This window comes from Protopterus annectens, chromosome 6.part1, assembly GCF_019279795.1.
Source record: "Protopterus annectens isolate FY-2018-M chromosome 6.part1, PAN1.0, whole genome shotgun sequence".
Taxonomy (NCBI): domain Eukaryota; kingdom Metazoa; phylum Chordata; order Ceratodontiformes; family Protopteridae; genus Protopterus; species Protopterus annectens.
Window position 1 is genome coordinate 488,131,042 of NC_056738.1, and position 15,487 is coordinate 488,146,528.

Sequence of the window (15,487 nt, forward strand, 5' to 3'; positions counted from 1 at the left end):
TGTGATTGGAGAGGTGTTGGCTGGGGAGGAGTCAGGGGATATATAAAAGTACAGGTAGTGAGGGTGTGTGGAATTTGGGGGCAGGGTAGGGGAGCTGAGTGAGCCCAAAGAGTGAACGGAGCAGGTTACACCTTCTGGGAGGAGCAGCAGCCGCCAAACAGAAAACAATCAGATTAGCAACTATAGAAATAGAGCAGCCTATCGTTTTGATTTGACTGTTACCTTTCTGTTTGTTTTTATTATTTATGCACCAGTGGTGAGCTGCAGTTCACTGAGAAGTAGGAAAATAATGTAGTTATGTCAGGGATTTTAGAAAGGGACATGCAGTAAGTGCACACTACTGAGGGATGCCCGTGGGACAGACAGAAACAGAGTGTAGTCAGGCAGAGGTTTTTAGTATTTAAAGATAGTGCCGCAGCTCAGGAGAGGAATAAGTGAACTCTCAAGAGGAAGAGGGAGGGAATATACAGGATTGACAGGGCTGGGAAGCTTACAATAAGATTATGTTAGGAGACCGAGAGAAGGGGGGTGCTAAGAGCCAGGGCTTGGAGAAAGCTGAGAGAAGAGAAAAACAATCCACTAACTAGCCCAGGGTCAGTACGTAAAGGTGTCTGTTTATCTGTGTGAATTCAAAAGCAGATTTAGTAGAGCATCAGGGAAGTAGAATATAAAATAAATGTAAAGCTTTGGGAAACCGTACATATTTGTTACACTAAACGGGAGAATAAAATCTAAGAATATATAAGAAATGTGATATACAAGATAAAATATAAGAATATAAAATAAATGCAAAGCTATGGAAAAATGTATATATTTGTTACAGTAAGTGGGCGGAAAAAGGGGTGGGGCAGTAGTGTTCCAAGTTTGTTTTTTATTACGGATTGTATATGCATTACTTCCAAAAGGAAAAATCAAAGCAGAGCCAGATCTTGCAGGCTGGGGGGAGGGGGCTGGGCTGGGAGCTGCAACAACATTTAATTTGTAAATAAATAGTTAAAACAAACAATTTACTTCCATCATTACATTTTTCTTTAAGCACACAGCAATGCACAAGTGTGTTTGTGTGCGAGTGTGATGCCCTAGTTAAGGATGGCAGGTTAGTTAATTAGCTTAGTCGGACTCAAATCTTACCTTGGCTAAAGGAGACAAGAGTTGTAATCTTCTACATCAACTACCAGACTGATGACTTTAGCTGGGTTGAAATGGGTAATTTTGGCTTTTATTGGTTCATACATTTTGTTTCACTGCTTAATGGAAAAAATCTTTAAAATTACAGGGGTACATTTTCAAGGAATGTGGGTTTTAGTGCATTTTTAGGGAATGTGAGCTTCAGTGCATTCTCAAGGAATGGGAGTTTCAGTGCGTTTTCAGGGATTGTGTGTTTCAGCGCATTCTCAAGGAATGAGAGTATCAGTATATTCTCAAGGAATGAGAATATCCATGCGTTCTCAAGGAATGAGAGTATCCATTTGTTCTTAAGGAATGAGATTATCAGTCCATTTTCAAGGATTTGGAGTTTCAATGCATTTTCAGTGCATTCTGAAGAAGTGGGAGTTTTTTGTGTGTTCTCAAGGAATGGGAGTTTCATTTCATTTTCAGGAATTGAGTTTCAGTGCGTTCTCAAGGAGTGGGAGTATCTGTGCATTCTCAAGAAATGGGAGTATCTGTGCATTCTCAAGGAATGGGAGTTTCGGTGTGTTCTCAAGGAATGGGAGTTTTGGTGTGTTTTCAGGTGCGTTCTCAAGGAGTGGGAGTTTCGATGTGTTTTCAGGTGTGTTCTCAAGGAGTGGGAAGTTTGTGTGTTCTCAAGGAGTGGGAAGTTTGTGTGTTCTCAAGGAGTGGGAAGTTTGTGTGTTCTCAAGGAGTGGGAAGTTTCAGTTCATTCTCAAGGATTTGGAAGTTTCAGTGCATTCTCAAGGAGTGAGTAGTTTCAAGGGAAGAGAAATTTACTATTGTTCATTCTGAATTTGTTTTCAATGTGCAGCTTTTTTTTTTTTAAGCAAATGGCCTTCAGTGTTTGTTCTACAGAATTTCAAAGCAGTGTTAGCAGCACAACAGGTAGTATAACTGCTTTGGTGCAGAAGGCTGTGGGTTCTACTCCCAAACTATGTGGGTGGAATGCTGATATTGCAGTGCTCTTTAAGCACTCCTGAATATGTCATCTTTTAGCTGAGTTACTTAATTGAGGCCTCATTCATCTGTGTTAAAGGTAGGTGCTGTGAGATCTTTTACATCCACCTGAACTGTCAATAAGAGTAGGAGGAAAGCTCTCCGATGCCCAGGCCAAATTTCCCTCGATAGTATTAATACCACCAAGGGTCTTCCCTGAAAAGATGTAGTGAGACTAACCTGGTCAAAAAAATAGTTTTAAATGAAATCCATGTCTCTGCCTTAATTTCAAAAGTAAAGTAAAAAGTAATATACACACTGGCAGTTTTGAGCTGTGTTTATGGTAATTGGGATAAGAAAGACAAATAATGGGACACTAGAATGAATCCAGGGAGAGCCTGGTTCATTACCCCTGCCTAGGGCCCCACTTGACCATGATCAGTCAATGAATCAAAGGTCCTTGTTTTGTTACTCATCATTCAAACTAACATCAGCCACAACCGGTGCTACATTATTATATAATATAGGTCAACATTTTGATTGTCTGTGTCGTGACATCTCCATGCCTACCCCTTTCATAATTCCCCAGAGTAACATCTTTCCTTAAACACATCTAACAGTTTACTCTCTTCTTTCTCAAAAATATTATCCTCTGAAATCATCCTTGAAATACAGACCAATAGTTCCGGCACTATGGAAAGGATGACAACTTTTAAAATATAAATAAGACTTTGAAAATGTTTCTTTATGAATGATATTTAAAGTGAACTACTTTTTTCAATATATTTACTAATAATGGTATCCAAATAATTAATATATTTGTGAAATGTATTAGTAAACTTAAATGTTGTTTGAGACAAAAATTCCCAAAATTCTTCTAATTCACTAATACTCTTTTTTCCTTAACGTGAATATGTCATCAAAAAAAAAAACTGTTTTAAAAATGTAAACTTCATATACTCGGAATTAAAAGCATATTTCTCTTCCCATGCTGTGAGTACTATATAGGAATAGCATGTCACACATGATGCCCCCATTCCCAGCCATCTATTTCAGCTGATGGAAATATTCATCATCAAGACTATAAAAATTGTACTTCTATAAGGATAACCCAGTTGTTAACTTGCAAACCAATTTAAACCAACATCATGGGAAATAACACTGAACAAGTTTGACATCTGTTATAACAAACAGATTGTCATCAAAAACAAACCTAGAAAGGTTTTGTAAAAAATGCCATGAATCTATTAATATAGAAGAGTGATTAAATAAGTTTTTAATTTTATAATCCACAAATATTGTCAAGGGGTCTGTTCAAAACACCTGCAGCAACAGTTTTTCTTAAGGTGATTTTGTGAGGTCCTTATGAATTTTAGGAATACCGAAGAAGACTAGTATATGTGGCTTTTGGTACCCATAAAAATCCTATTCTTTCTTTGTAATAATCCCTTGCATTAACATATCAAAAAATAAGCTATCAATATTAGAATATGCAATAAAAATTTCATTCCTAGCAACACTTTCACAAGCTTTGTCATTGTGTAACATTGATAAAATCCATATTGAATAATTATCAGTATCCATAATCACCACACTACCACCTTTGTCTGGCTTCATAACACTTATACTTTTGTCTTTTGAGAGGTCCCATAAAATATTTCTTTCCACTTGAGTTAAATTTGTGAAACCATGCTTCTTTTTTCTAAAATGGTTTCTCAAATCATCCTCCCAATACCTTTCAAATGTAGAAATAGCTGGATGCATTGGGGGATTAAATGTACTTTTCCTTTTTAGAGGAGGCAAAGTTGTATTTGTTGGCTTAACCTACTGCCCAAAAAAATTCTGCAGAGTTGCTTCTTTTCTTATTAAATAAGTTTAGTTGTATTAAACTGCTGTCAATCTAATTAATTATGCCATGTAGGAATAAATGAAAACCTTTTTGGCCTTGGCAGGTTTGGTTTCCCTATCTGTGGCATTATTCGATGTTTCCATCTTGGGTACTAGATTGCATTCCAGACCTTCTTTCTCACCCATCTAGCTGGGGACTGTGTCCCATTAGTTGAGAACTGATGGAAGAGACAGTATTAGATACAACCGTTACATACTTACTGTAGCAATAGGTCAATTTTTTTCCTTTTCTGTCCTCCTCAACCTTCCCTCCATCCAACCTCCGACCAAACTGTCATGCTGTGATGCTGTCCTTTAGCTGTGGTTTGACCACACTAATTTTTCTAGAGCCTTGTCATATTACAGCTATGGTCTGAATTCCAGGATATTTGGGGTTTCATATATGTATTTATATGTCTGTATAGATATGTATGTTTTTGTGGTAGGCAGGTAAACTCATATTTCAGTGACAGAGGAGATTGAGTAAGGGAAGGAGCCTGAGCCTTGGATCCAAAAATGTGAAAACGGTCACGATCAGATCTGAAGACCCTTCAGGAAAGGACATCTCTAATCTATCATTATGATAAGTATATAACTTTTGTTTTTCTCCTGTGTGTAATGTTCATTTCTGACATACTCTTTTCTTTTTTTGTATAAATGCATCTTTACTAATTCAGGTATTGACTGATTTCTTGTGGCTGGATTTGGAGCATGCACCTGAAGTGCCATTTCGATTAACACATCCTGCTGTGGAACAGCAGTCCTGCTTGTTGCTTATTTGTACTTTCATAAAATTAATATGTTATGTTCCTTCCATTTTCTCTGGTACTGCAGAAAGTATTAGGTTTGCTCTGTGCAATCGGTGTTCTAACTCTTTTTTTTTTTTTTTTGTGTGAAACAGCTCTTCTTGAGAAGTGTCATACTCTGCCAGCCTCATCTTTATAGAAATCTATGATGTTTGCAGTTTTATCAATTTATTTGAATATCTACTTAGTTTCTATTTTCCCAGCCTTTTGTTATGTTCTTTCATTGTTTCACGTATTCTGAACACCTGAGTGCATTTGATTTATTTTTTCCTCTAAATTATTGGAAGCCATCTCCTGTACCAAAGCTGAAACTTGAACTGCCTTTTGCTAAACAGCTGCAGGATTCTTCCTAGACACAGTTTTGTTCTTCATTCCTGATTGATTTTTATCTCAGGTTCTCCTAATTTCTACTTTGCAGCCATCCAGGCAATGTAATTATTAGCCAGTGACTGAATTTTACCGAAACTTAACAGTTCTACTCACCTTTTTTCACACTTTCTCTTTTTACACTGAGAAAGCTTCTGTTAACCTATTGATCAGTGTGCAGCCATCTTGGAAGTCCCAACATTTCGCATTTATCCTGTTTGTCTTCCTCTGTATTAATGGGATACCTTTTTCTAGTAGTAGTAGTACCTCTCCTGTCTACCGGAGTTCTTTTAAAAGTTAATATGAAAACATCAGTTTCATGCTCATGTACTGTTACAGTAGGGCATAATATTTAAGACCCCCCATTCCCATTCAACACATTAACAACAACTTTATTCAAGAATACAACTGACACCTTCCAAGGTAGGAGCCAGTGTTCCTTATAGGCTTTCACCTTAGCAGGTACAACCAAAGTAAAAAGATTACCCTGGTGTATCAAGCTAATGCATATGAACTATCCTGAAAAAAAAACACTTATGACATGTTTATTTCCTCCTGATACCTGGGAAACAAATACAGGTTTCATGTTAATGTTTCCTTTCTGTGTAAGCTCTTTCTGTTTTACCTGGCTGCATCATCACATTTTTAATATTGCTGTGGCATGCCATTATATGGAAATGGATGCTTAGCTACATTTTCTGACTTTATTAAATTTTTTAGTTCCTAACCTTGGCTGTTCTTGTCCTTTTAATAACCTAGACGTTAGCATTCAAAGTACTTAATTACAGTGGCTTAACAAGCTGTCTTGATCACTCATAATTGGGCCCACCACTGTCCTAGCTACAGTGCTTGTGATCCCCCAAAGCAGCCAAAGATTATGCCTTGCTCACTCGCTTTGCTTTTCTGGCAATTACTCATCCCTCATCTGAAATGAATGTTGCTTGCTTAGCAAAATAAAGTAAAATAAATGGTGATAGCTGTAGCTGAGCTGTCTGACTGAAAAACTTATTTTAATTGCCAGACACCACTTTCATTTCTTCCAGGTGTAAAAAATTCACTAGCATAACAATAATTTCTAGCTGCTGGTGTAGAGCATTCACAAGTTCATATGAAAGGACACATTTCATAAAAACACTGTTGCACTTACATTTTTATTCAGCAACTGTGACACGAATGTGCTGTTTACTTGGATCCCATAGCAGTTTTTATTATTGTTGAACCATTACCATTTTTCTGGGGGTTTTCATGTCATTCTCATATTTTCCCATAGTGTAGCAGAATTTAGCATACAAATGAGCCTTGCAGAGTCATTGTCATTATTAAACATTTGACCAATTCTTCTGCTGTTACTCTCAGTGCATCAACCCATGAGTAAATTTAATCAGCACTGGAATTTATGCTTATAAGTTTTCCCACTATTTTAATGCAATTAGTTTCAGTAGTTGTTTTCTGAACCATTCATGTTCTTGCTAGTAGATGATTGAAATACCGGGCTTCCCTTTGACGGTCTGCCATTTTATTTGCGAGTAACAGATAGGGCTTCACTGGCATTTTCCATTATGTCCATTTAGGGACACAGACTTGCCTGTGTAGTTGCTTGATCATATTGTCTTCTTCCATCTGTGTTGCCTGCAAGGTTTATTGGCATATTTCATATTTTTTCAAGACTATTGTTACCTCCATACATGACTTTGGACCTTTTAAGGATGAAAATTAAAAAGAAAATGATAGGTATATCATCTTGAAATGTAAGCTGGTGTTATATCTCCTCATAACTGTTGTGATTGTATTTCCTCTTTGTCTTGTGAAACTGGAGTAGTCAGTTGCAACATAAACTCTGGTTCACCCACCTTGAGTGTCTTTCCTTTCTGCCACATTCTAAGAACAACAATTCCTTCTGCTGGAATGACTACATTTTACCAGGATATGACGGGGCATTTTTGGCAGAAAGATTTGGTGAATATAGAATGTTAGGTGTATTCACTCATAAGACCATTGTCTCCTTCAGTTAATTTCTCATCTCTGAATTATCAAAAGTTCATCCGACTGCTTATTTAAGGTCTGTCTTCATTTATGTATGTATGCATGCAAGTATGTATTTATTTAGTTAGTTTACTGGGTTGTTGGACTAGTACGTCACCTTTTATAGCAATTACCAGGCCAAAAGGTGAAAGTCTTTTATCTGTTTTTTTTCCCCATCTGGAGAATTAGCTGTCATTATCTAATGATTTCTGTGGCCAGTCTGGATTCTGGGAGGGCAGCCACACAGTTTCCAGTTAATAGTATCCTGCTTTCTTGAACTAAATATCTTGTAATTTTACTGATTTTCTTCTTGCAGGCAGGTAGTTCTTATGCAGCTGTTCCTGGGAAGTTGTGTGTGTGTGTGTGAGAGAGAGAGACAGAGAGAGTAGACAGGGTGTTTGAAATGTCTGTTGAAATGTAATGGCTCTTGAATGTGCAATGTTTAATGAAGGAGTTTTATCTTCAGAATGTTTTCTGTTGGACAAGTCTCTTTTTTTTAAACAAACATCTTTATTAAATTATCGTGTATGACATAGGCCATTTTACATTTGTATAAATGAGAATAAACCATAGAAAAATAATCTCAGTTGCAAACATTATACATTCTAAACCATGCAACACAACTGTAGCTGCAAACATTATACATCAGTTTTAACATAATCAGTCATTGTTAGTCAACTGTTACTTATTTCATTCAAATCCTGCTTTCTTTTAAACCTTGTTACTCCTCTGCATGTATTGATTATACAGTTCCCATTTATTCCTATGTAATTTGTGCCTACCCTTTTTTAAAGATCCCAATTTCTGTTTTAACTCTGCTACTATCTTCACTACTGCTAGTAAAGTTGGTTTACACTTTGATATCCATTTTCTAGTAATTGCTTTTTTGGAAGCCATCACAATTACACTCAACAAGGCCTTACTGTGTCTAGGCAATTCTGAGTTTGTATCATAGCTCAAATAAATCATTTCCCTTATCACTCCAACTTGCTCACCTAGCTTCTCTGATAGAGCAATCTGCAGGGAATCTTTAAAGTCTACCAACACATTGCACTGCCAGAAAATATATTCCCAATTACTTCTTTCTGCCCCATCACACCTCCAACATCTGCTGTCTACCTGAGGAAAAATTATTTGAAGTCTGCTTTGGATATAAAAATACCTATGCAAGCACTTCCAGGCAAATATCTGAAATCATCTAGATTTTGTTGCATATTTTGGAGACATACATATATCCCCCCCATTATTTATTTGTGAATTGCTTATCTAGTTTGTCTTCCCAGTCCTTCCTAACATCTTATGATTGATTTTTATAGTTATCATGCAATATTTTATATGCTGTGCTAATTATTCCTTCCTTAATGGCAACTTCTGTTCTAGATTCCACAAAAAACTATACCAGTGCTGGTCTTTCATTTAGAACCCCCCCCCCCCCTATTTTTTCTGTTTGCCTATACTCTGATATCAATCCTTGATATGGAAGGGAATCTTTAGCCTTCAGTCCAAATAAGTTCTTGGCATCTTTCCATTCTGTTGCTTTCCCTTTCTGGTTGTTTGCTGCCAGTATCTTGGTTCATTGTCCAGTTTTCTCCAGTACATTCATATCCCCTCTTGCCTATTGTCTGTATCCGTAATTGCAGTCATCCCTATCGGCAGAATCTCCTTTCTCTATTCCCGTGTTGGCTTAGTTCTTAGAAGACCTTCTGCTACTTTATGAATATAATATTTTGTATGATTATTGTTCTCCTTAAATGTCTGCATACAAAATCCCAGTCTCTCTCTGTTACTTGAGCTTACCACCTGTTTCATCATGCAGTCATGTGACTAGATTATATTTATGTCTGCACTGAAATTTCTCTGAAAATGTATTAAGTTGTAGAAGTGTGTATTAAGTGAAAAGCTGGACAGTAGAAAGAGATGCGAGTGAAACGTTTCAGTATCCATGGAGGCACCATATTTAGGTCAGTATTGTGATATTAATTTATAGGGAGGTGTCCTAAACTGTGCAGTAAACTAAGGAAGGAAGTTGAAGCAAAATTGGTTGTGTTTCAGGAAGTCATGGAATGTATGAGAGATTTTAAACTTTGGGTAGCAGTAAGAGTACGTTAATTTTCTGTCTACTGTATGACTACAGTAATGAGAAATGGTTGGGGTTACTTATTTGTTTAATCTAGTGCATAGTGATTTATTCCCTGCTGGGAATTACAGGAATCAGTTTAGCTTGGCAGAAAGTTAGGAAGCAAAACTGACCCACAAAATTAATACTGTGTAAATCCAGAGTCTATTACTTGCTTACCTTATGTAACTTGCTTCGGATTACAGTGAACAAAAAAACACCCCACCCCACCCCTGAGACCATAAATCCTGGTTTGCATCAAAAATATAGTATGCAAGTGATAAAGAAACTCTTCTAACTGAAATATGCAGGATTGTGGAGGTGCTTAGCATTTGAAAATCATAAAGCTAGTAATGTCTAAAATGTGAAGTTTTAACAAGACATATTACCTGCCGTAACTACTAGTAGTGGGAGCCATGCAGGATTGACTTTCTTTTGTGTCTGCACTGTTTTAGTCCCACAGAATCACCCCAATGATCAAACCTATCCATTTATGAGTAAATCAAATCCCACCATAACTCTGACTTCTGGCAGTTACTACATTGGTGATATAGTGCTGCTAGATACTCATGTTTGATATGAAAATAAACTTTGAGAGTGATTTTCTGTTTTTGCAACATTTCATTTTTTTGTGTCAATATATCTGTGTGTTTTTTAATTATTTTATTTCCTTCTGTTTGTTATTTTAGGCCTTCATACCAGTGCCCTAGTATGTTTTGTGAAACTCCAATGGTGCACCATATTCGGCGCTTTGTACATGGGAATGGCTGTGTACAAATAGTTCTTAAGGAGCTGGACTCTCCTGTTCCTGGGTACCAGCACACAATACTTACCTATTCTTGGTGTAAAATATGCAAGCAGGTAAGAGAAGCAAGTCCCTTACCATGGGCCCTATAGCAATCATAAGTCTATGCAAGCACTTTGCTCATAACTTTTAATTTGCTGAAAGATAACATGCATTGCAGATCAGTGGAGTATATACAGTCATTCATTCTTTATTCATTTGCAAGCATAGTCTTTTTTTTTTTTTTTTTTTTTTGTATACAAAGAGTGTCAAAGCATATTTTAATAGTCAGCCGTCTTAGCTGTAGTATATATGAAGTGCAGAAGAGTGTGTTGCTTGTGTCAAGGCATTTTATATTGCATTCTGTCTAAATAATTATGCAGGTAGACATAACTTTTTTAACTGAATGTTTGTCTTAAGTAAGAGTGAGACTTCAAGCAATTCTTTTATTGGCAGTATGGATTGCATCTGCTCATTTAATTGCTAGCTTGTTGCTTAAAGTGCAGAACTCAGTTTTCCTTGGAGAATGACTCCCAAATGTATGTCTGTTGCCTGTGAGTCTTCTTCCTTAATACCTAATGAGTCAGCATTGAGGCCATATGGCTGGGTTTCTTGGCCTTCAGTGTATCTACTTGCTTAGCTGACCCTTGAGAATGTAGTTGCTGCTCACTTTGGAAAACCTGCTAAACTTAGGCTGTTTCTTCCTTTGATCCAGAAATGTTTTTGGAGTAGTTTATTTTGTGACTTGGAGGTAAGAGCTTTGGTTTACTGGATCTGTCATTTTGATGAACTGTGTTTTCAGAGTACTTTTATTGTTTTTGAGTCAAATTGTTCACTTTAAAGGTAGGTCATTGTTACATTTTCAGTGTATGTGTCGTGGGCCATATAATGTTCCAGAGGAGTAAATGTATCCCACTGCCATATATTTCAACTGCCACTGATTTTGCTTTGATGTTTCTCATCCTGTGTAAGATTTATGTGGATTGTAATATTAGTGGTGATTATATTTATTATACTTCAACCTCTAAATGCAGTGGAACTGTTATTCTTCAAAAAGTGAATATTAATGCAGTTCCTCTTGTTATGGACACTTTCTCATTGAAATGAGCCAGTATCTTTAAAAAAAATCCTTTATTTCAGTTGCTTCATGAAGAAAGCAGTTGAGAGCCATGTTTGCTAGTCACTTCACTTTTTCATCTGCCAGCCAAAGTAATTTTGTGTCATATAACCAGTTCCAAACCCAGATAGCTGACTTGTAACTCACACCCTGGTTCTGTTTTGCTGACTAGTCGTCTTTAAGGAAATGCACTGGAAGCTTCTCTATTTCCTAAGTAGAGCACAGACATTGCCCCAGTCTTGTTTTCATAACCATTGTCAAATGATAGTGTCATCACATAATTTCCTTATTGTGAATCTGTACTGTCATTGATCAGGTGATCCAGTGACTTCTAGAAGGTCCACATTCCATTCTGTATCTTTAGGTAAATTGTTCCTTATGTTTCCTTTCTGTCAAATAGGCTGAATTATGTGCATTTATCAGAAATGGCCATATATACACACATTCCCTCCCTTCACTTGTGCGAGAAGATTTTATAATGATGTAGATGTTGCTTTCAGGCCGTCATGATGAGTATTTTATTTTAACAGTTACAAGAATGGCTTGACATCTATTTCTGGCTTTGTCAGTAGTGTTGTTTTGCGCCTTTCTGTTCTTGCAATAGGGTTACTATTTTGTTGGAGTATAGAAAATGGGTTGGAACTGTGATGCTGAATTTCACTGTCTGATGACATTTAATTGAGCAGTTTGTAGTGATGGTGAATAGTTGATGAGGTGTTTTTGATAAGGATTGCAGAGTAAAATGTATGAATCTCAAGAACCACAGTATATAACTCCAAGAAACAAAACTCACCAGTACCAGTGAAACCCAAAATTTATAAATAGAGAGGCACAATGACAAAGAGCCAATTTCACTCATAACCACAAGCCTCCTCAGCTTGCCAGTGAAATCACATGATCTACTTAAAATAACATTTCATACATCATGTGTTAAATTTTAAGTAGTGCAAAAGCCATAAAAAATGGTGAAGAATATGGCGATTCCTACAATTTTTCTTAAATTATATATATATATATATATATATATATATATATATATATATATTTCTATATATAAAACCCGGACCGAAATACAAAAGGTGGAGGGCATATCCATATTCATCAAGAATACCCACACCTCCATTTTAGTGGCACAGCACTATGCTTCAGAGATCATCCACATGCAACTAACAACAGGCAAAACTGCAGTTCAAATTGTAGCTTGCTACAGATCACCCACCATGTCCCTGGACCCCCATTCCACATTTCTGGAAACACTGGGAAACGTAAAGGTCCCTAACAAACACCCTAATATTGGGCGATTTCAATTAACCAAACATTAAGTGGGAGAAGTACTGAAGTACTAACTGCCTTGCCCAACATTTCCTAGAATTGATAAACTCAAAACGCCCAGGATCAACTGGTCAACACTCCCACCAGAGGTGACATCATATTGGACCTGGTCATCACCAGCATGGGCAACCGGTGTTCTGCATCAGAGGTCAGCCCATCACTGGTTAGATCTAACCATAAACAAATCACTTTGGATATCCACAACCCCCTGACAAGGAAACCACTGAGAAAAACTTTTCAAAAGCAAACTTCATGTTACTTAAGACCGAGGTGGAACGTTTCAAAGCCCCCATGCTAAAGGATAATGGTGTCCAAGTTGCAAAATCCTTTACTGATGCATTCTACGGGCACCTTCAAGAATGCATGGATCGTGCTATCCCAAGCAAAACCAAGACTCACTTCTTCAAGTAAAGGGAACCAGTCTGGTGGACCCCTGCCATAAACAAGCTATATACAATAGATGGATGAAACTAGTACAGAAAAGAGTAAAATCCCAAGAAGGGAAGACATCCCTGATGAGCATCAGCAAGAAACTACAATCCCTCATAAAAGCATCCAAGGCGAGCTTCTAAAGAAAAATTGCTAAGGACTCCAAAGATAACCAAAAGGCATTCTTTAGCAATGTCAAGAATCTAAGTGGCAATGCTCAGATATGCTCGGAGTTAGTGCAGAATGGCATACAATACACTATCCATCAAAGAGCTCTCTTTTCAGACTCTTCTACCTTTCATCCTCCCACAGGCTTTCTTAGTGTCATTTGATCTGAAGGATGCCTACTTAAACATTCCCATTCTTGCTTGCAGGAAATTCCTCAGGTGTTTCTTTGGCTCCTCATATTTTCATTTTCCTGCTTGCCTTTTTGTCTTTTCTACACTCGCAAGAGTGTTTATAAAGTGCCTAGCTCCTGCAGTAGCTTTCTGTCACACTCAAGAAATTACATTTTTTTTCCATGATTGGATAGCCTATAGATCCAGGCTGTCTCCCTAGAAATTTTACTTGAGTGTCTTCACTTAACCCTCCATCTTCTGATAGGTGTGGGTTTTACTATAAACTACAAAAAAAAAAATCACAGACCGTTTTTACATAGGACCTGGTGTTTCTGGGATGCAGACTGGACACACAGAAAATGCATGCCTTCCTTCCCTAGGAGTAAGTTCTTAGTCTGTCCATTTAAAGTGAACACAAACAACCAACTAAAGCCAAGAAACCAAAAAATGTGGTTCACAGCAGAAAGAAGGTAAATAAAAATTCAGTAGGTAAAATTCAACGAACAAATTTATTGGATGAAAAACCACACAATAACAAATCCCTCAAGCGCTTTCGCTCAGTGCAATACTGAGCTTTATCAAGATGAACACCACATAACAACTGCTCCTATTTAAATACTAAAAAAATCATGTGATCAATTAAGTTAAAAAAACTAATTGATAAAATATCACCTACAAGTGCTTGGCATTAAAAGGGCTACATGTAAAACCAAGTTAAATAGCATTGTCATAATATTTCTCATATACGTAAAGGCTCGAAACATAAACTTCTTGCCAAACATTGTTCAACAACAACAAAACATTAAATGGATCGTATTGCGATCAAGATAATAAATGCATAATGAGTACTAAATAAATATGAAAAAAAATAAAATAAATAAAAAATAATGAATGAATATAAAAAATCAAAATAATAAAAAATGTATGAATCAATTCTTTGGGAGTGTATTAAGTATGTGAATATACCAATTTTATGTTGTATTATAATTTGGCTCTTCTTAATTTCAAAACACTGCTCAAATTCATGTTGTCATTAAGCCCTGGCCATTTTGCAGCGTCCAACCTTATTTGCCATATAAGCTCTTTACATTCCAGTTTACTCTCCCAATCACCCCCTCTACCATCCGGTGTAAGCTGCTCTAAAACAGTAAACCTAAGCTCCATGTTGGGACAGGACAATGAGTGCTTATAAAAAGCATTAGATTCCTTCTTCTTTGTGATGTCATATAAATGTTCATAAATTCTTCTCTTTAATGTCCTTTCTGTTTTCCCTACATAGAAGCTTTGCCATTATAAACAAAAACCTAAATAAACAACATATTTCGTGTTGCAATTAAAATACCCACTTGCCTGACATGTACATTTCCTTGATGGAATATGTAAAGTGTCACCATTGAGAATGTTTGGGCACTGTTTACACATTCCACACTTAAATGTTCCTTTCTTGCGTCTAATGTTAACAGTTTCTGTTGTATGCTTTCTTTCAAACAACTCTTTCAAATTAGTGTCCCTTCGCCTAACAAATTTGGGTTGCTTTGAAACCATCTCTGTTAATCCTTCATGTAATGAAAGTACGGGCCAAAACCTTAGTACTGCTTCCTCTATTAACCTAGAATTACTGGAAAAAGTGTGTGTGTATACATTCTGCTCAAACTTTTGGGGGTTGGTATTCAGCTCATCCACTAGCATGGTGATAGACCCTAATAAAGGTGGATATATCTATCTTCCCTATGCGTACATACTTCTAAGGCCAGAGTGTTGACCAATGTGACAGGATAACCTCTTTCGTAAAACCTCTCTTTCAAGAAGTTCACCTCTTCTAAAAAATTTTTTGTAGTACTGGTCATTCTGGATGCACGTATGAGCTGCCCCTTAACAATCCCTTTCTTTTGATAAAAAGGGTGGCTGCTCTCAAAATGCAGGTATGAATTGGAATATTTTGGTTTCCTAAATACATTTGAGCCAAACCTGTTGTTGATAGTGTCTTTAAACAGGGTGATGTCCAAGTAATTTAAACTTTGGTCACTGACAGAATGTGTGAAAACCAAAAATGAAGTGGTAGAGTTGATGTAACCAATGAAATTCAAAAACTCTTCTGTTGTTCCGCACCATAAAAGGCATATGTCGTTCAGGTACCTAACATAATGTTTGATATGCTTCGCCCATGCCGTCGCAAATATA

At 36.8% G+C, this 15,487-nt stretch overlaps 1 protein-coding gene across 1 annotated transcript in view; it reads left to right on the forward strand.

The window, feature by feature from the left end:
- The window catches only part of PIKFYVE (phosphoinositide kinase, FYVE-type zinc finger containing), a 3,858,188-nt gene that overhangs the window by 2,681,110 nt on the left and 1,161,591 nt on the right, over positions 1–15,487 (forward strand). Inside the window, 1 exon segment of the mRNA XM_044075403.1 lies at positions 9,996–10,167. Coding sequence (XP_043931338.1) covers positions 9,996–10,167 — 172 coding nt within the window.